This window comes from Pipra filicauda, unplaced genomic scaffold, assembly GCF_003945595.2.
Source record: "Pipra filicauda isolate LSUMZ 115617 unplaced genomic scaffold, ASM394559v2 scaffold7_size6619720_pilon, whole genome shotgun sequence".
In the NCBI taxonomy this organism is placed as follows: Eukaryota; Metazoa; Chordata; class Aves; order Passeriformes; family Pipridae; genus Pipra; species Pipra filicauda.
Window position 1 is genome coordinate 285351 of NW_024104976.1, and position 22745 is coordinate 308095.

Below are 22745 nucleotides of genomic sequence, written 5' to 3' on the forward strand. Positions count from 1 at the left end.
ATAACAGAGCTATTTCTCTCACTGGGCCATATCCTGCATTTTTGAGTCGTGCACAGTTCAGACATTTAACAGAGCAACAACCACTTGCAGAGAAAGAAAACTAATTGCAATAACATATCCATTCTCTATAAATTGCTCTGTTCATAAAAAAAGATTGCAATATTGCTTTGCCAGTGAGACATGGGCAAAGCTAGCAAGCCTCAAATATTTCAACCCTCTGCTTTTACACCAACTATGTAAAGTCAATAACATAGTTCTAGTAAATAATAAATATATCCAGAAATATAGATTACCAGTAAAAAGATACTAATTCATTCAATTAAAACATATAGTCACCCACCCCATACAAGAAGGCACACATAATACACTCACACCTGCCATTCTGGGCTGGATCCACAAAACATCCAATATTCTCTTTAACAGAGTTCACATAAGACTCAGAGAAGGAGTCTTAAATGAAATGGAAGGCTATGCAATTCCATCACACCCTGACAGACATACTAAAGGTTAGAAAGCTATAGCCACAATAACCAATTTAATTTTTACATGCAGAAATAGAAGAGTGAATGAATTTTATTGACCTTTTATTTATATATAAAAATATCCATGGCTAAAGCAGTCAGGAAGTTCTGTGTGCAGGAAAAGGTAAGTAATCTACAATCCATTTGGCAGTACTGGCAGATATGTCCAAAGTAAACTGATACATAAAGATGAAAAATAACCCGAAAGCGCCCACTCATGAGCAAAGTGCCTCAAAACAAAGGTCATGTTTTGATTTACACCATGAACATACCTGGCATATTCCACTGATGCACATATCCAAGGATTCAATATTGCAACGAGTACCATCGAGCACTTTTGGGGCAAGCTCCACAACCAAGTTCTTCCCCAGAGCCTGACATTTCAGGGCACACGGCGCGGTAGGATCATTATACACAGGGATCCATTCATACAAGTGTCCCTGGTATTTGACATCATTGTAGGCTGAGCACTGTTGGGCCCTGAAGTCACCTACATCTGAAGGGCAGTCCTGAAAAAAAAACAAACAAAAGAAACATTTTTTTTTAAAGAAAGGAATACTTTGCACTTGCAGTAGAGTTATCTGATGAATTACACAGAAGCTATTCAGACAGGCTTGGTTCAAGAACTGATCTGCTATGACAAATATGCCACATTGCAAAGTTTTACTGTGTAAATTAAAACAATTTATGTTGCTTAATCCATGGCTTGCAGTGCAAGTACAGAATATGACATATATTCCAGTAACAACAACATAACCGATATGAGAGGATAATTCAAAATGCTAATTTTTATGACACTATGTAGTACAGATAAAGTCTGGTTCTGTAGCACGAATTAGCTTCTAAAGAAATCTATATATTTTAAGTGACTATAATGAGATGTCTCATATTTAATATTTCTCTTTTCAATAGCTTTTCTCACTAAAGGAATTTTGAAGGCTTTATACTTGTTCATCAGTGTATATGTCAGAGTAATGAAAGAGGTATTAATGCTACTTATAAATAAAGAAATAAAATTTGTCTAATTAATTGTTCATTATTGCTTGGAAAAGGGACAAGAGCATTAGGAGGAGACACCAGAGCTTTCAGCGCTTAATCCTTTAGTCTAATTACAAAATACCTTCACCTCATGGAAGCAGTAAGGTTTACTTTGTTGAAATAAAAATACAATTCAAATTGGAAACCACTGATTATATACTTCCTGTTCTAATGAGACAGTTCCGTGCCTTTTCCCCCACAGCACCTACACAGTTGAAAGACCAAATATGAGAACTGTTTGAAATGAAATGTTCTAAAATATTTTTTCTACATAAAGCATTGCACCCAAACAATGATGTTAATATTAAACTATGGTGACAGGAATGAAGATGAATACTGATTGATTTGAAAATAACTTTGGTAAAGTACTGGCAAAGGAGTTGGAGTGTCAAACAATTCCTCACTACAGACTTCATTTGAAAGTATGTCCAGTGTCAAAGAGTCCATATGCCAGACTGAAAGGATATTCTTCCAAGAATTCCAACTGCACATATAAGCCAGATGTGAGGCTGATTTTAACAAAGTTTTGTTTTCATTGGATTGAAGACTGAAAGATTGTGATGTGTCAGCCGAACTCATGGAACTTATTAGTAAGTATTAGTTAACAACACTGATCCCAAACTCAGCTTCAACCTTATCAGTGAACAGAACCTTCCCTGAAAAAAAAGCTCATGAAATAGTAAGTGTATTATACAGGACTGAGATTAAAACATACAGGAGAACGGTTTGGATTTCAGTCCAGTGGCCTGTGCTCAGTTTGGGTTTTTTTTTTCACCATAGCAAAGATTAACCTAGAACGGTCTCTGACTTGGTTGCAGTCTATATAAAATACCTTCTAAAAGTCAGCATTCTATCTTCTGACCAACAAGTGGAGGTTTTGCAGCTGAGCACTGAACAATTCACTGAGCGTTTCCAGCAACGCTTTTCACTCACCTTAAAGTGAGAATAAGTCGGAATGATACTAATAAATCTATTATTTTTAATCTGGGATAATGCTAGTTTGAGCCATAGTTTTTGGAACTATACAACGATGGAATAAGACAGAGAAATTACAGTTACTGTAATTCTTTGAGTGTTTTACCTCAGCAAAATCCCACATGTGAGAGCTTCTAAAAACATCAAGCAGATACTGCGAGAAGCCACACATATTTACTGTGGTGTCACTCCCAAGAAATTCACCAAGTTTGCACTGTTGTAAATGAGAGCAGAACTGGGCTCTGACTCATCTGTCACCTCTCATTTTCCACAATAGCAAGTCTAAAAAGCAGAGAGGAGTTCAGAGTTCATATGGATACCACATGGTTCCCTTCCACCAATGCAAATAGAAAAGCAGTTAAGGATAAAAATAATAAGTGGAAGTTAGATTCAAGTAAAGTAGTAGCAATATGTAGGAGTAGAGTTATTCAGCCATGCACAGCTACATTTTCATCACAAAGAATTAGAGAGTGATCTGTTAAAGGGGTAGAGTGATGGCCTTCAGCTGAGCTTTGACAGGCTGTTGTTACAATCCATTATCACTGGGTGTTGATGCAATGCCAAGACACAAACACCACAATGTCAGGATGTCAGTCCATGGTTACTGTATGTTTCTCATTGATTCAACACAATGCAGCTCCTTCCTTCCACTCACTTCCTGGCTGCTTGAGAGCAAGTGAATTCTCATCTCCCTGTTCTCTTTTGGCATCTTCAAAGAACCCAAAGTGATTATGGCAGCTCAATTCACATGCCAGCTCCACCTGCTTTATGTTTGAGCTCTATTCAAAAGCAGGAGCATAAAAAGAGCATCACAGAGGGATATCAAAGGGCTGAAATTATTATCATTTGCATTATATCAGAATTTGGATGGAAACCAAGTTCAGATCCCAGTCTTCCTGGGAACAATAAATATTTGTATAAAGAAAGGATTTTAAACAGAAAGACGACTAAGCACAGAAAGGAATGTAATCAAGACAAAAAGAGGACTTGCAAACATCAGTTTAATTCCATTAGAGTGGGTCAGAAAAGTGAGAGGGTGTTTAAAAAATAGAAAGGAAAAGGTGGAGGAAAGATGTGAGAGGTAGGCAAGGGCGAAACATGTTCAGGAAGTGGGCAAGGTCATACAACCAGACAATGATACATGGGCCCCAACCCTCATCCTGTTTGTGTGTCTTTTTGTTCTTAATCTATTTCAGACATCAAGTCATTCCACCATTCCCCCTTTCCTCTAAATATTCCACATCTTTTCTTATTTATTAAATATTTTTGCTACTCAATTTAGGATTTTTTCAGATTTCTTCATTTCAGCAATAGCTTTTGTTTTACACTCAATCCAATGAACCATTGCCAGGCCATTCTCAGGTTCATACACTACTACATAAGGAGCTGAAGACATATCTGTGAGTTCTAAGACATGGAAATGTTGGCAAAAATAATCGCATCCAGACCTTGCAGTGGAATGAAGTGTATTTATGACATGACTTATGAACACATTAGACAGACAGATCTGAAAATGATGCTTCAGACATGACTACCATGCAGATTAAAAACACACATATATATATTCCCATTCGTTTTGTGATAGATGATTAAAAACTACTGCATTCAAGGACTGGCTTCTTACGAAATGTATCTTTGAGTTTTGGCAGTGAGCACTCTCAGCCTTCGAAAACAAAGCTAACCTGGGAAATCTGTATCTTTGTAGGCAATGTTCATGTACAAAATATGAAGGTTGCATCAGACCCTGTGACTCTTGCCAACAATTACTCCACTGAAAAAAAGCACAATAGACAAGGCAAGAAAATTCCCAGTAAAAATGATGACACCAAAGAAAGTCTAGCCCTTTGTCTAGTTTTATTCTTTGAATCTCATTTTGTTGAAACCCAGCCAAAACTGATGAAGTCATTGTTTTGTTTTCTTTTTGAAATTAGCTTCAGTTTCTATGTTTTTCCTACACAGTTTTCAGGTCACTTCTAAGTAAAATCAAGATACCTGAGCTAGAAACCACCCCTGCCAAGGGAGCCATACAGTGCATCAGCATTATAAATATAAAATAAATAAATGAACAGATTAGAAACTATGTAACTCCAGGTGAAATATATAGTCTAAAGCAGACACAGTTCAGCCAAATTTTTCTGAATGGAATAAGTTAACTGGTTCGGTGGATGCTGGGGCAATTATAGATGAATATGTTGAACAAGTGTGAGCATTATCTGCATATAATAAATGTTTATAATGGAATCAAACATGGGGATATCTTTTACAAAACAGTGTTTTTTCTTACTGTAGAGGAATCACTCTGGCAAATGTATAAGTGACTTTTTGGCACATAAGAATGTGAAATTTATGGGGAAATGGCCCAAATAACTTGTTCTATGAATAGGACCCTAAAGGATTAACTTAAACACTTCCACATAGTGCACATCATAGCATTAGAATGTAACACTACATACAAAAATTGAGATATAAAAAAGGGGGTGCAAGAAAGGCTAAAAATCTCATTAAATAACATACAATGAATAGTTTATTTCTCCAAAGTTTCTGTAGGCTGAAAGTATACATGCAGTTTTAGGAAATCATGCACCTGGCACCTCAGTTATGATAGAAAGATAAGCAAGCTACATATATGCCTTAATCTCAGCAATTATTTTGTTGCTAAGACCTTGAATTAATTTTTTGATTGAAATATCACTAATATTATTCTGGAACCATGCTTGAGTTCAATGAACTTACTACTATTCTATTACAAATCCAGATGAAACCAATTTTCTGGTAAAATGATTCTTGTTCTTTTCATTAGAATGACACACATATTAAGCTGTGCTTCATTTGTACTCCCCAATATAGATGTTAGTGGTGTAATGTATCATGTAGCAAAATTACATTTGCAGACAGCTTTACACCGTGTATTTATACTGAATGTCTCATGTGGTTACCAGTAATACCTACTAATATGGAAAGAAGCTAGTATAAACTCTTAATTTTCAAACTAAAATTTTACTCCTAAAGTGAGAAGCACTCATTAGGAATAATGCTTTGGGGAAAATTATATAATTTGAAACTAAACTGGCCTAGTAGTGGCAGGTTTACATTAGGTGTAAGGCCCTGTTTCAAGGTTAAGTCAGATCTAAGACCGGGTTTGAATTCAGTGACGCCAGCCTCAAAGATCAACTCTATTAACAGTGGAAATCTCATTAAATACACCTTTTTTTGGCAGTTCTTCATTATCTGATCCGTAATCTAGGAAAAACCATTCCTGAGAGACTCTGACTGTATCTGAACTGAAATGGAAACCTGATCCCTTTCAGACATGCCCCAAAAGCAGAACTGTAAAAGGCAGTTTCCTGTCTGGAAATTAACATTTGAATCATCATAAATTCAAACAGATTCACATACAAGACGTCTGCCACTTATCACTTTAAAATAAGTCCTAAAGTTAAAAAACAGGCTCCAGTGACTTCAGATAAACTCCCTGGGAGTTCACAGAGGATATGGAAATCATCTTAATTTTCTCTATGCTGAAGCATAAAGGACCTTCATTTCCATCAGAGTTTTACTGCACAAACCTTAAAATGAAGAGTGTCCACAAATGTATTACAAGTATGTAGATCTCTGCTTAAATATGCAGATTTGGGGCAGAAAATATGCCTAAATTGATGTCACCATCTTCCCTTTTCTGTACACTGGGTAGTTCTACAGTCTTTTTTTGAAGGACCAAGGTGCACTCTGATGACCTGTTTGCACTATTGCAGGAAGCTGTGGTGCACAGGAGCCGGCAGGCAGAGGTACATTACTGCATACAATGCCTACAACTAGATATTTAGTGAAGCAATGCAGCAAATAGATTTTACAGGGGCAGTCTGTTCACTGCTTACATCCTGACTGGCTGCAATTTAGCTTATCACGCAGCTTTTAAAGATCGTGGTATTTTTTGGAGGTAGCATTTTTATTCATGAGCTCGCCACTGTGCACTCAGCTGCTGAGCCTTTTCTTCTGAAAGGGCAAGGAAGAGGGTTTGCCTCTAGAATATGATTTCTGCATGCACTGGGTCTGATTCATTAATCACTTCCACTAGCTTCTGCCAGCAGAAACCGTAGCTGTAGTGTAAAAGTCATCCAATACTGAGGAGTGGAGTGTTAGAGGGAATATAAGGACTAATTACGCTATTTAAGATCTGAAAGGGATCTAGGTAATTAACCTCTTTGCTGACACAAAGAGTGCCACCATACCATTAATGATCACAAACGATCCAGAGCTCAGTTTAATGCTTCATCTAAAAGACAGCACCCCCAGGAAAAGCACTTGCTAGTTTAAGACGAGAACTGATTTGTTAATCCTCCAAAATGTGTAACTCTCCCAATAGGTGATATGAAACACCCTAAATCACAACTGGCATTGCAATTTCAAAAGAAAATGTCCATTTGGGAAGTCTGAGACCTCATGGTGTCATGCAGACTGAAATGTTTAAAAATTGTAATAATGATGGAAAGAAAATTATGCACCATAAGGTTTTAAATGAGAAGCAGCATTTCTTAAACTTTAACACATTGTTTGAATAAGTAAAATAGGATTAAAGGCCAGACTCACATTACTACTGCAGGTTTTGTATCGAATATTCCGACCTTCACAGTTCCTAAAAGACAGAGTAAAAATGGTTACACTGTATAATAGCCAAACAGAACCCTGTTTTACAGCTAGTTATTCTCTTGAAAATTAGACTTTTATTGCCACTGCCCTACCATAATTTGAGCTCAAAATACAAAGTTTAAATACAAAGGGGGTCTGGGGATTCAAAAGGTTACACTGCTGTCTCTCTTCAGCAAAGAACGTGTGACTTTCCCTGTAAGCCCAATTTACTGCAAACGTTATGAAAAACACATTTATTTTGGGAAAAAGATTTCACAAGGCATCTCTAAGCTGATCTGTGCTGATTGCAGCAAAGTTATTTACAATAAATGGGATGTAACGTAGAGGGAAAAGGAGATCAGAATATCTAATTAATAATTTTAAATTAAATATAATTATCATGGACTGCATGCATTTCTAAGGTGCCCAATGCTTGTGAATCCTGAAATCCAGGCAATTCAGATCTTTGGTCTGCTGTTAATAGCTGAAATAACAGGCACATAATAGAGTCATGGTTATTTATTATGGTCTCATAAATATAGGGGGGTTGGGTTTCACACTTTTTTTTAGGGACACACTCTGCCAAACTTCTCAACAAGGAATGAGCGCTTTGCACAGTGTAAGATATTCCTCATCTCAAGACTGGCAAAATCAAGCCCTTGAAAGAACTGGAAACATATTTCAAATGACTGGACAATAAATTATAATTAGTGATGTCTTTAAAATCAGGAATAGTTTTTTGGAATAATCCCTTCATACCAGAAAGACCTGCCTTACATTAAAGAATGTGAGAATGGATAGCTGGTAATTTACAGCTCTAGGACTAAATTTTCCACATCTTGCATGAAAATCAATGGCAAACATTAATTTTTTTTCTATAATACATGAGAGGGATTAAAAAATAGCATTTGAAAAGGAAAAACCAATGGATGCCTCGAGCAAGAATTCAACCAGCTCAGTTGAAGGTACAACTCTTCCAACTCAAGATATTACAAGTCTCAAATTTCCTATCTTTTGCAAGACTGATTGCGACAGCATGCAAGTTAAAAACATTTATGATACATACAAATGTGAAAACTTTGTTTCACAATTGTGCATTTCCTGGAAATTGCTACAATCAAACACAGAAAAAAACTTTTAAACTATATATTTGTCAAGGTATGGAAAACACATGTTTTTCACATGGGAACACATTAAAAATATTAATAAAACCGCAGTGGAATTTATAGTGCTAGAATTTATTGACCTCATTTCACAGTCCCTAACACACTGGTAGAATATTGAGGTTTCTTGCTGGAACTATTACTTTTCTCAAAGATCTTTGTGCATTTTGCACTAAAAGAAACAGGCAGTGCTTTAATCAATCATCTTTAGCTCTGTATTTCATACAGTTTGCACTTAAATAGCACATCACATACTACAAGCCTTGAAGAAAATCTGAATTTCTGGCTGATGCTGCATTTAACCTAAAAAAATCTCAATGAAATAGGACTTTAAACATAATCAGCAGTTTTAAAAACGTTTAAGAATAATTCAAGCAAACAAGCAATTATGGATGCCAGCGGAGATGCCTCTAAGCTGGCTGGGATCTCTTCCTGCCTGACTACAGGCCTAGTGCATTACTCTTACTTTTAGGACTGTAGCAACAAGTCCTGCTTTCGTCCAGCTTTACTACTGAGGTAAATATGTATGCAAGTAACTCACCATTTGCTTTATTTACAGTGATGGGGACTCCTCTCTATACTGACTGTACTAAATAAACCACTCCTGCTATTCCACAAACACATTTCGTAATATGTTTAAGTTCTATAACAGTTGAAGCCTAAGCTATTTATCTACTACAAACATATATTAAAACCAGTATTTTTTAAATACTTGATCTATCTGTACACAGCACTTGGTTTCAGAAAGAGAAGTGACCAGCAGAGGATTGGGAAATCTGGCAGAGCTGCAGAAGAATAAATATATATACACATAAGCATGTGGCTTACCTGCCATTTAAACATCTCCTCAGGGAGTAGGAGGCTCCCCCTCCACAGGTCCGTGAGCAATCACTCCAGGCACCCCAGGCATCCCAGGCACCTTCCTTGTCTTCATCTGAGCGGGTAGTTCTGGAGTTCTGAAGAAAAACAAAAGGAAGATGGAAAGAAGAAAAAAAAAATATTTGTTTTACTGCTTGGCATTAACAGTACCAATTAAATTCCTTTGCTGCTTATTTACAGTATCTAAAATTTACTATTTTAATATATAAAATTGCACGGGGGAAAAGCAGAGTGTTTGAAGATACAGTGTTTTTGGTGAATTGACTTCTGCCAAAGAGCTGCTGTGCCTGAACACACTGCCATTCCCAACCTCTGTATGTCCAACATGCTGTGTAGGAACCACATGTTCTGAGCAGGCTGCTGGACTTTCCAAAATCCTGACCAAACGAATTTCATATCCAGGACTGAAGTCTCTCTGTCTCCTCAGGTGTACCTGTTCTCAGCAGTAAGACAAAACTTAAGTCCCTCAAATCTTTTGTAAAGTGTATGCCCAGAATTACAATCAGGGAAGTAATACAAGAATAAAATCTCATTACAAAAAGTGCTGTTAAGTTGTAAGAGATCAGAGAAAAAGGCTTAGAGATTATTGGGTTACAGCAATTAAACACTGATTGATGCTTAAGCTCACTTACAGAGGCTTCAAAAGCATTCATACCAGGCACCATAGATATAAAAATAGAAGATTTGTGACAAAGCCCAAAATTCTGCTTGACCCCATAAAAATGTCTTTTTTCATTTGCAATGTACACTGTTTAGGAAAACCGACATTTCTCAGAGGAAATTCTCAAAACATCCTGGAACATGGTAGCTTCACACAATAGCTCAATATCAAAAAAGTAATATACATCAAATTATGTAATAATGTCCTGCTTTAACACAACACTTTTGGTTTATGATTTTCTTCATGAACAAAATATAAAAAAAGCCAAGATTCAGGAGTTCCCCAAGATTTCTTTGATTACACTACAACTGTACAGCAGCTGTTCCAGTTACACCCTACATTCATTCCTCTGTCCCTGCAACCTTTAAAATTTCTCTTTTGAAAAAGTATGTGTAGATTTTATACCAAAGTGTCAAGCACTGATTCTTTGAGAGGTGTCAAGCATACGATGGGCCTGTTATAAAGAAATTAAGATTTTCAGAATCCTATATTACATCCATTTCTCTAACCACTGTGGGGACAGTTTGCACATAAAGCTACCACTAACATAAAGTAATGGCTTTTGGCGTCATTATCAAAGTCAAATTGTGGATAAAAGTGAGGCAGTGAGTCATTTGTCTCAGGTGACCGAGAACACTGACCAATATTTACTCTGCCCCAATAGCATTGCAAATGAGAGAACATGAAGATCTAATCCAAGCTTTAATGAAATAACTATTTACAGCCAATTTTTTATTCTCATTGAAATCAGTGGTCAGTTTGTTGAAAAAAAGAAAAAAGTTGCTAGTTAGACAATAAGCATCTCCATTTGAACACTGAATTGCAGGAGCTGGTCTAAATGCTTCAGTGGCTCCTTAACTTTCTTGTTCTCATAAGTTTACCAATTTTACAAACACTTACTGTAAAGCTTTAAAAGCGAACTTAGGCCAATCTACCATTCCAAAAATGATCAAGCCCAGCTCTGCCAAGATCTGAGGAATTTTCACACCGGTGCTGAGGTTACTTTATATCAGAAGCCAACTCTGAAATGTCTGACACTGAAAATGGAACAACTGCCTTCAATTTTGAACAAAAAGAGCTCAGCACTCCCCAACAAGTCACTCAGCACATGAAAATAAGTCAAGATGAGCAAGAATCACATGTTTCAAATTTATGGGTGCAAAACTAGTTTGTCTTCTGCAAGCCCAAGGCAAACAGTTGGGTTTTAATATGTTGAGCAATGATTAAACCTATTATATTAAAAAAGCAATACATGCCACTCTTTTTCAAAATAGCTAGTTTCTTTTGACAAAGCAGTGACAATGCCTAAAATAATCCTAACTTCATCATTGTATTAAAACCAGCCACATGATATTAACAGACAGAATGTCATCTAAAGCCTTAAACAAAGTCCAATTGTTCACTTCCCAAACTGCTTTGATAAAAGCCATTGTTCTGAACTGTATCTAATTAAAAAGCCGTAAATACTATGATGATCAAAGCAGAACTTTATGCCAACAAAGCCTTCTTCAGAATCATTGACTAATTCAGTGCCCACAGTGTTGATTTAAACTCCAGCTAGATCAAGCTATTTGTCCCATGGGAAAGAGTTAAAAGCAGTTTGCACTGGCTTAGTAATTTACTAGCAAAATAATACTGATTTACTAGCTGTCTGGTTTCATAAACTCTACATATTACATTTGTCTACACCATGGTACCAAATTGAAGTAAAATAAAAAAAAATATCATCAACACCATGATTTAAACCAACAAAACTCTGGAAACTCATTTAGAAATTAAGTTGAGAGCTAATTGCAACTGGACACAAAAGAGTATTATTGTACGTCAGGACTGCATTCACGGCTTGCTTCTTAACTTCAGTTTGTCATGGTTTTATTGTCTTCAGTCATAGTTCTGATATGGGTCAGCAGTGAAGCTTTGAACCATATCAGAATAGTGCTTTTCCTTTAGTGCTTTTATTTTGCAGCAGATGAAGTGCAACATGTGCATTTTGCATATTTGCTGTGAAAGTATCTACCAGTATAAACATAAAGGTGTGTGTGGATGTGCACAGGCATCCACGATGGAAAGATGAAGCCACAAGTGCTGTAGTGAAGGCAGACAAAATAACTTAAACCAGCTAGAAACACAACCTAGATGGTTTGCTGCTCTTTTCGTAGAACTAGATGGGAAGAGGCAGCACACTTCCATTGGATCCAGCTCTGCTAGTGGGAGCTGTACCACATGCCAACACAGGGTTATATGCAAACATAGCAATAGCTAAAACCTATACAAGGTTTTCTGCAGAAATTAATCCAGTTTATATGATAAACGTAGATTCAAAATATTTCATCCTGATCTGTAATCCATTCTGAAAGCAAAAAAAGTTACAACACTACACAGGGACCTGGGCAAGGATCACTTGAATCAGGGGGTAGGGGAAAATAAACTCCAAGTTTTGAAGTACTTGGTGACACAGACAGAGCCTCAAAGACTGAGATGACAGCCTGCCAAGGTTTCCTCAAGGTCTGAGGCCCAGTAATGTGCAATCTGAGTCTCTGCTGACAACCCTGTACTGACAGAGACAGCCTTGTCCACAGAGAACTTTACTGAAGTGTGGCACTGGTAGATTTGGACAGAGGGGAAAGTGTTAGTGCCAGTTTGCCTTCTGTCCAGGGCTCTGTTTTGCTTCTGCCACATATGGGCACATACTGTAACACCACGTTCTGCAAATTATTTATGTGAGTGTGTTTTCAGGCCGTACTTGCCTTGCAATGTACTGCTAAAAGTAACCGAGTGGGCACTGAGGTAAAATAAATGAAATCCAGATGTTACCAGGGCTGATCATTAATCGAAAACAAGGGGATTTTTACTGTCACTTGTAACAGCCAGTAAATAACAACAGCTACATTGACACACATTACAAAAATCAAACACAGTGCTGTTAAATGGAGAAAAAAAAAATTATTTGGCCAAACTTTTGTTTGGCTGTTATGAAGGATGACATAATTGTCTTGAATTTGGTCATGCAGACTTCAAAGGAGAAGTGGTGCCAGAGAACTAAGGTCAGTTTATGCAGTTTTATTATTATTCAGACATCCATTACATAAGGCTTGGATATGTAAATGTTTAGCATTCGGTGTAACAAAGATTCAGCTTCTCAACAGACACGCTCGGATACCTTAAATGTTTGTTTTGCAGAGTTTTTAGCATACATTTTTGCTTTAAATACAAACATAAGGCAAGAACATAGCATGTGACACATGGTAATTATTGTAACAGTGTGTGTAATGAAAAAAAACTTAGAGATTCAACACAGAGATTTATCTGCAAGAGTCCCCAAGTGACAGTCCCCCTGCTCTGTACGTATCACAACACCAGTCCTGCTCTGTGACACGCTCCTGAGCACTTCCCCAGAGCTGGGTGCCCAGTTCTGTCAGGTTCTAGAAGAGATTCAAAGCAAACTCTGGGCAGCAGATATACCAATGTGATGCAGATCATGCCTCGGGCTGGAGGGATATACAAAGTGCTCTGTTCAAAAAGGTTAGAGTGATGTGTATCACAAAATAAGACTTTGTCATTACAAATAAGGACTTGGATATGCAAGAATATTTACCAACACGTCTGCTACTATGCCAGTGTCAGTGCACACTTACTCTCTGGGTAAGTGTGCTTTGCTTTTCCTCATGACTTCTTATCAAAGTGATTTATATTAATTCACAAAAGGGATGCCAAACTCCAAAAGAGAATCCCCAAAAGGAGTTACATTGGCACAGCTATAGCATATTGCTATTTAACAACACATTGCTTTAACTAAATTTCTCCGTACAGGATTTAGATTCTTCAGATTAAACTCATCCAAAGGAAAGAGCCTATTGAAGGGTATAAACACAACTTCAGTACTGCTAAAGGCCCAAATTAAGCAATGCTCAAAGTTCAGTACTGGCCCTTCTCCCAGGAGGAAATTTCATCCTTGATGGTATTTTTGAACAGAGATGAAGCATTTCCTTTTTGTTGCTTCTTCCCACTCTCACAACCCATAAATACTATTAACACTATACTGACTTTGGAGTCTTCCAAAACATAAGGTTATGTTGCTCTTCACTAATTTTCATGCACAGTAATGCACTGTGCCATTTGTTTCTCCTCATACCTACAACGACAACAAGAAAAAAAAATAGAAAACAAGAAAGAAAAAAGAAAAACCAATAGAAAACAAGAGAAAACCAAGAAAAACCAATAGAAAACAATAGAAAAACAAAACCAATAGAAAACAATAGAAAAACAAAAACAATAGAAAACAAGAAAAACAATAGAAAACAATAGAAAACAATAGAAAACTGCAAGATAATCACTGAATATGCTATTGAGCCTCATAACTGTATTCTTCACTTTTAACTCTGGCTGTTACGTCTAGAGCTTTTTGACAAACTGTACTAGAAATCTCTTTCACTGCTAAGGTCACATGCAAAAATGATTTACACCTCTATGTTGTACAATCTAAGCAAGGTGTAGAATGCAGGTTACAGATTTAGGAAAAGCTATTTCAGTCATGGCAGCAACTAAATAGAAGAACAGTCAAAACATATTTCCGGACAAATAAGAATTAATGAGATTTTGCATTGCCTGGTTTTAGCTTAAAAACTTCCCCTTGTTTCATTACAAGAGATTTCAGGACATTTCCTGATATATTTCTACTATTGCTGAGTTCATAATATATTACCTAATTGTGCACTGTATATGTCATTCAGTTTAATAAATCTTTTACTTATCCGTAACAAAGTAAATTATATATTATTCTGTATGTTAAAAAGGACCTATCTGGAATTAAAAAATCCTGGAGAAAAAATAATGCACTGTTATTGATAAAAAACACCTGGGAGTAAACACAACTATTTTAAGCAGATGTTTAGCAGTAATTAATTTTGAAATTACTAACATTATTTCAGCCACATTAACTATTCCTTGCAACTGTGTAGGGGTGTTCACACACTACAAACTGGCTGCAAAATGGAACCCGTGCCCCATAACAACATTTCAGAAACCTAAGCTGGTAAAGCTCAGCAATAAGGCAAATCACCAGAAAGAAATGAGTCAAAAGGCAAATGATGGACTTGTTCAGCTACGTGAAAAAATACATATGGGGGCTCAGACATATTCAGAGTGCTTGGTGTTGAATTCTGCAGCATATTTCCATTCTACAGAAGTTTTGAATAAATTCAAGTTTTGGAAAATGAAGCATGCCCAAGTGTCAAACACAGGAAATATTTACAGTGTAATTCATTTTCATACTAAACCAAAAGTGAATCTCGGCATGTTTTTCACTATTATACTGCATCCAGATTTTTCCATTGTCAGTGTGTTGCAAAATTTCATATTGACAACACAGGCTTGCACTGCAGGAGTCAGGACAGAGCTGGAGGTTTTGGCAGGTGGAGCTGGGATAGTTGAGGCTTCTGGCATCCAGGAAGGGATGAAATGTTGCTTGGCTGTTTGGCACCTATGAGCTAGTTGAGGCTTTTGGCACTGAAAAGAGTCTGTATCACCTCCTTCCTTCTCTGTGAGCAGTAACAGAGGAAACATGGAATTTGTGGGCATGGAGAAGGGAATCGTGGGTTCCCACCCTCACTACTCCAAGCAGAAAGCAACTGCATTAGTAAATCTGACTCTTCCAGTTATTCTGCATCTAACAACAGCTGAGGACACCTATTATCTTCCTGGTAAAAGGAATCAGCCTTGAAGTACTTAAAACATAATTGTTATTTTTCAATTTCTGAGTTAATTACATTATTCAGATGAGTTTACAAAAAGTCCACAACAATTCTGTTTTACTCACTGCTGACAGGTTTTGAAGACTTACACCAGAGTTCCAGGGTATATTTTTTCCCATTGCTGACTCTGACAAGAGAAGCACTTGTTTCTGTCCTCTCCTCTGAACAACAGGAAACTGTTTTGTTTTCTTGGGTCATTCTCCATAAATTAGTATTTTGCAGAAAAATGTCTAGCAAAGAGAGAAACCCTTCTTAAAACCCTGATAAGCATGTCCTGCAAATACTGATGCATTACATCATGGGCAGTGCACCCAAAAATCCAGACTTAGCTGCCCAGGTCTTCATTCATGCTTGCCCAACTAGAGCCATATGAGCCCTGTTTCTGCCTTATCTGCAGTGGCAAATACTATTCCACATTCTCCTGTATTAGAACATAGAGAAGATATTAGGTCCTGAGAATAGGGAGGAAGACTGCTGATTAATTTTGGTGATATTCAGGCAGGCAGGCAGTCCAAGTCTTTAACGCTTTTAGGTCCAGCCATCCAGGACAGCTGACCAGGATCAAGAATATGAAAAACTTCTCCCTGAATTTCCAGTATTTCATTGTCTTCCAAGATTTAAAAGTACATGTGAATATGTAGATGGAAATATATAAATTTGAACTCTCAATACATATCCATTCCTCTGAATCTGCCACATCTGAAATGGAAACTACACTGAGAAATGTTTAGCATCACTCCAATTCCCTCCATTTCTAAGTGGCCTGGAGAATTGAAACTTGAAGATTTGCATGTGTAGCTGGCAAACAGCTCAAAAGCCACAGACCTTGGAAAACACACAGAAGTTCTGAAAGGAAACATAACCAGGAAAGCAATATAAAGTGTAGCACACTGCCCACCTTCTCAGTAGCCAGCCTGAAGCAAACACTTACCTGGGCTTGGAAGACAGATAAAGGCAGAATTTTAAAGTAAGCAAAAAAGAAGGAATGGGATGCTTTAAAAAGTTTATTAGAAATATGATATTCCTTTTTAAAATATCATTGATTATATTAACATTCCCACTGACAATTTAAAAGTTACAAACTACTATGTATGAAAATAATTTAAAAATTATAATCAATTAGAAAATATTCTCCAGTATATGGTATTTAAATACTCAGTCCTTGCATTTGGTTGTGCAAAGAAAATTTGGCATAGACATAATGAGAACATTTTCACATTGAAAATGCAATAAGCAGTCAAACTTTTTCTTTGCAGCTTTTAAGGTTATGCATTATGTCCATTTTACAGATGAGAACTTGACCTCAGGAAGAAGAGGATGAAGTACATTGTGAGAGTAGCACAGCTGAGAATTATATCTCAGTGCCCAAAGGCAGATTTTCTTGCCTCTTATAGAGCTCTTCCACCTGTTTTTCAACTATAAACACTGTCCTTTCTACTACGGGTATCCACAGCAGGTACAAAATGTGAAGGGGAAGACAATCTTCAAGACATTTTGATATGTTAATTATCTCTGGGCCTACTTATAAATTTGCATTAACAACATCCCATATATTTCCAGGAGTCCTGGGCCTACTTATAAATTTGCATTAACAACATCCCATATATTTCCAGGAGTCCATAAAAGTAGTAAGAATTCATGAAAGCTTTACTGAATGCATATTCAAAATTTGCACCTGGACACACTGGATTTTTCCACCTTCACACGACACACCACATGTTCCTCATCCAGCACAAACAGTGTGATGGGTCAGCCAGAGTCCAATGTGCAGAATTCCTCAGGTGCATAATAGAAAAGGAGATTCCAATTTCTGGGAAATATATCTGGCATTATTTTTTTGAATTAACTTATTAAATCTATTATTTGCAAACATCCAAATAAAGGTGCTTTTAAATACTTTTAAATACGTGCAATTTTTAAAACTGGTTTCAAAAGTTGAAAACTGCATCACTTCAGTACATGCAGTGGAAAGAGAGGAGTAACACAGATGAGGATGAGCATTATGCCTGGGAAAGCAGCAGATTCCATCAGCTTTCAAAGATCATACAGTGGCACATTGGTGCCACTGTCAAATATACAAAACCTTTCCTGTTGAGGTTATTTTTCAGGGTTTTTTCCCATATTCTGATGCCACATGAAACTGTAATCATACTTCAGATATTATGTATTTTTCAATGCTTTTAAATCATGCTTCCCATGTAAAAAACCAATAGGAACCAAAAAGAAACCCTAATAATTTCTCCTAAGAGTCAGGTACCTTTCACAGACTCATCTCCTCTTGATAAAATACCTGTGCCACTTTAGAACTCCTCATATCCTTCTTGATGTGTTCATTTGATGGAGACCCCCTTGACAGTAATTGAGGGAGTTGTTCCAGGGTAAGGAGAGCTATAGCAGGAATGCTATCAACTGCTGAATCTCTAGATTAAAATTAACCAACAAGGCAGCAAACTTACAGTTTACTATAGGAGAAAAGTGGCAGGGGAGAGCACGGGGGGGACTTCTTGTTTCCCAGCCTAAAGGTAAGCTGTAAGAACACGTAGAACAGACTCTGACACAAAGCCAGGAGCTGTTACCACAACCACCATCAAACTTTGCTCCTGATGCTTTGTGGTTGTCCAGGTGGTACTTGCCCACACTACCCCTGCAAACCCTGAAGGATGAGAGAGGCTCCTCTGCTCAGGACATGCACACACAATTGGAATGCACTCTGACCATCCAAGAGATCCACTTGTTCCCACAACCTCATTAATTACTGCATTGCACTGAACTTGTTAAAGGGTTGATTTTCCAAGAATCCCGTGTACAAAACCTACAGACAGGTTATGGAAAAGTAAATAAAGAGGGAATATGGGCATTTAAAATTACATATATATTGCATACTATTTTCCTCACAGTTTATAACATCATAAACAAGCTTTGTCCTGTCACAATGATACATTACATATTTAATTTAAAGCAATCATTTCAAAATACACCAGTCATTGACACACACGTACAGTACCTTTATACACACGCTTTTCAAAGAAAAGTCACCTTTTCGCTAATTGGTTACAACAATCTTTTTTCCTTTTTTAAGAAACTGTTTCAAGAATTTAAAGTGAAAAAATCCCACTGAAACCAATCCTTTTTCTCAGAAAAAAATTACTGCACCTCTAACATTTAAAAGAGCCTTAATACATATATTTTGAAAATTTGTTTAAAATAATTTTCCTGACTTGAGACACTGTCTGCCAAGTTCCAGCTAGAAGCAAAATTTTATGGCTAACTGCCAAACCTATGAATAAAAGGAGTTTATAGGGGAAATACTGTCAGAAGAATAAACTGTGGCAAGAGCAGCCAGCATAGGAAAGTCTTTCTTGTGCATTTTGTCTATCCATAATCTGCAATATTCATAACCCTGGATATTGGGATATTGCACTCTTGCCTGCCTCAATTTTGTGCCAAGATTATTCCTAGTGCCAGACTGATGATTTGGTTATAGGTATTTATACCCTCTCACCGAGATGAGGCATTCAAACTCCTCATTTGTGAACAAGTGATTCGACTCGTGCCTCCTGACTCACCCTGCTATTTAATACTACATGTAGCACTTTTAATGGTAATATTTCTGTAGAAGTAATGCAAAGCAGATCACAGACCATAAGCAGATACAGCCTGGCAACAGAACAAATGTCAAAAGGAAAAATATTAAATCCACATTGTTAGTTGACAGCAAGTATGAGAATCCTAATTTTTATTTTTATGAATGTAGAACAACTACATTTATAAATTTTGAATTTCAAAGGAATTATTTCATGTTAATATATTTCTTACCCCTGATTTTTAATGTAGATATCATTTAGTGTAGAGTCATTTTAAATACATCAAAGGAGAAGACTTATTAAACCTATAACTGAGAAGCAGTCTGACTGAAATTAATTCTGCCCAAAGAAACTCTAAAACTTGCCAGCCTGACTATACTGCCTCTTTACTGTGGCATAAATCGAATTTAACCAGATGAGTTTTCTTCTCAGAGAAAATAGTTCTTGCCTCCTTGACCACAAGCTGATCTGTGGGTGATGTTAAGCAATGGCACAACTGATCCAAAATCAAAATACAATTTTAGTGTTTCTTTTTATTACTCATGCTTAACTTAGAGACAAATTTAATATCTAAGTTTGCTCAGCTCCACTGGCTCCAGCTGATTTCCTGCCCTTGAAGAACAGTTTCATTCATTGTTTGGAAGGGGTCTCTTTACACAAGGGCAGCCTCACTTGGAGATGTTGGGAACGTTCCACAGGGGACACCTGCACTAGTGAAGTGTGTCCTCAAGCTGCTTTTGCTCTGCCATGCATGTAACTTTTGTTTGATCACTGGTTATTCATAGTCAAAAGATTGTACCAATTCTGTCATCTCAAGCTTCCTCCAGCTCTGTTCCCTCTCCAACAGCAAAACACACTCAAAGTCTTCACAAAGTTTTTTTTTTTTTAGAAAATTTAAAAACAAAAAATTAAAATGTCCTGCCTATATCTCATCTTGCAGATGATCTCAATATGCAGAAGTTGCATGCCAAAACATCTTCTGAGGGCAGATTTTGGATATAACTTTTGTACAGGTTAAAAAAAGACAGAGTTGTTGAGAAAAAAAAAAGCTTCATGTGCAGAGAACAGTTTCCCAGAAATGTATTTTATGTGGGATTAAAAATGCAATATTCTCTTGTCATTCCTTTCCACTTTGAGTCAAATAAAATATAATCCACTGAAACTCATTTGATATCTGGTGAATAGTTTTCCTTTTATTGATTTTCTAGCTTCCAGCCTGGGGAGAAAAAAAACCTGTCAAGGGAACAGTTACAATGGCAGCACAGGTCTAGATCCAACTCTCCAAGAAGCAACAGAAAAAGAAAAAGCCACTGACTTCAAAAAAAGGAAGATGAGGGCTTAATTACATATGTGGGGTAAGGACATATTTCTCCATTTGGAAAAATGTTAGCACAACTTGCTTTCTCTTCTGTGTCCAAGTTCCTGGCTTTTAGTTCTCCAAAGAGAGAATTATCCAACTAATAGTATTCATGGGAGAAAAAGACAATTTCATCTATCTTGAGTTTGATTCTGATTTCATTCCAGATCTCTACTACTGTGTGTGTTTCCCTACAGTATCTTCAGCACTCGGCACAGGGTCACAGGCCTGGATATGGAATATTAGCATGACTCTTTCCATATCTGTTCAGTGCCAGTGTTTCCTATTATCAGTCCAGTATTTTATGGTTATTGTATTAGCTTCCCAGCAGTACTTTCTCAAGTTCTGTAGCCTGAAACCTCCATTAACAGATGCTAAATAAAATAGTTGTTTTTCACTTTTAGATCTTGTGAAAGCCCATAAAAATGAGTGGTCAGTTTGTCCAATTTTCTAAAGAAATTTTCCAAGATTTGAATGGGCAACATATAAAACCACTAAAAATACTCTTGGCAGCTCATTCATTTGGATTGTGTTCCTTCTGCCAAGCCAACTAATGAATAGCTTATTCCAAGATAGGACTTCCGCATGAATTTTTTGCAGTAAAGGTAAGAATATCTATTTATAAAATTCCCTGGTTGCCTGTATTTGAAGGATTTGGAGAAGGGAGGAGTTTTTAGGGTTTTTTTGTGGTGTGTTTCGGTTTTTTGGGGTTTTTATTATTATTAAAAGGGATATTAGCATTTGGACTTAAGGAATTTTTCTGTAAATAAATTAACCAACAAAGCTCCTTCTTGTTTTTAATTCTTCCTTATACTCTAGAGTAAATGAAAGATAACCAAAATATCACTGTCAGGCACTTACTGAATAAAGCTTGATTTAAAAGCCATTGAAATTGATAGAAAGTATCTCACTCACTTTGTTGGGTTTTGTACAGGACCTATAAGACCCCCTTGAATTCCATGTCAGCTACAGCCAAACTACAGATGTGGATGTGATTTCTTACACATATGGGCAGATAAAGATCAAAGAAGAGGGGAAAAATCTCCTACATACTTTTCTCAACTTTATTTCTTTTACCAATCTCCCTTTATCAGTGTTCTGGCTATGGAGCAGGTATTTGCTCAGACTCCAGAACTATGCTGCTTCAAAAACCCTCAAAAAAGATCCACTTAAGAACACCATCTTTTTTTTCCCCACCACACATACATTTTAAATGTTTGTTGGGTTTTTTTTCAACATCTTTAATATAGCAAAGTTCCTTTTTTTGGCATGAAAGAAAGATATAATTTTTATGTCTTTTCCTGTATTCCATATACAAATTTATTTTGAAAGTCTGAAACTAATTCCTGATTGTTTACACACCTTTTTTTCCACTGAAATATGGAAAGCCATATTAATTAAGTGAAACTTTCCAGAGTTCTAGGGGATCAATGAGCTAACAGATTTAAACTAGTTTACCCACTGTCAGATTCCAAACACTTTTCAGTTTTCCACATTTTATGGCATAACTTACTTCTCTTCTGAAAATAGATCCTCGAAGGAGGCTTTTTTTTCCTTGAGAAAAGATCTTGCTCACCATTTATCAGCCTACTCAAAGAACACAGTATAATCAGTATATCATATTTATGTTGCTGAGCACAAAGGGAGATCACCCAATTTTTTTCCCCTCACTGATGCACTACATCTGTAACCATCTTCCATGTTTTTTCCATGCACATCATTCAACTCTGTTAAAAATTATCTCAGTAGCATCTCATGAGTTGAAAAATAAAGAACAAGCTTCTCAGCTTTTGTAGAGATGACAAATGGCTAATGGTCCAAGTATAAATTTGGCCTGTGATCTCATTCTCCTTTCCCCTTTGTGTGCTCAAAGCCAGAGCAGCAGCCAGATAAGAATAACTGAACAATAAGGGACTACAGTGATAAGTAAATCCTGGGTTGGGAAGGCTTTTCAATCCTGATCAAAAAATACATTTCAAAACAAGCTAGACAAATACCCATCAGGAAAAGTTCACTTGGAGTCGATCCTGCCTTGGAGCCAAGGTACAGACCATGGTTTCTTCCAGAACCATTTTCTGTTTGATCTATACCACACACCGCAGGAGCAGAGAAGAGCTATGATACAGCTACTCTAAAGAAGCAGTCAAGATTCAGAAAATAAAAATAAGGAAATGTCTACCTCTATTTTAAT

General features: G+C 36.8%; 1 protein-coding gene across 4 annotated transcripts in view; it reads right to left on the bottom strand.

Moving 5' to 3' along the window:
* ADAMTSL3 (ADAMTS like 3) overlaps positions 1-22745 on the bottom strand; it is a 174606-nt gene that overhangs the window by 85356 nt on the left and 66505 nt on the right. For all 4 annotated transcript variants that reach the window (XM_039390045.1, XM_039390046.1, XM_039390044.1 and 1 more), the window contains exons 4-6: positions 9152-9279; positions 7122-7167; positions 794-1030 (exon numbers count right to left, since the gene is read on the bottom strand). In XM_039390045.1, coding sequence (XP_039245979.1) covers positions 794-1030; positions 7122-7167; positions 9152-9279 — 411 coding nt within the window. The remainder of the gene's footprint in view (positions 1-793; positions 1031-7121; positions 7168-9151; positions 9280-22745) is intronic.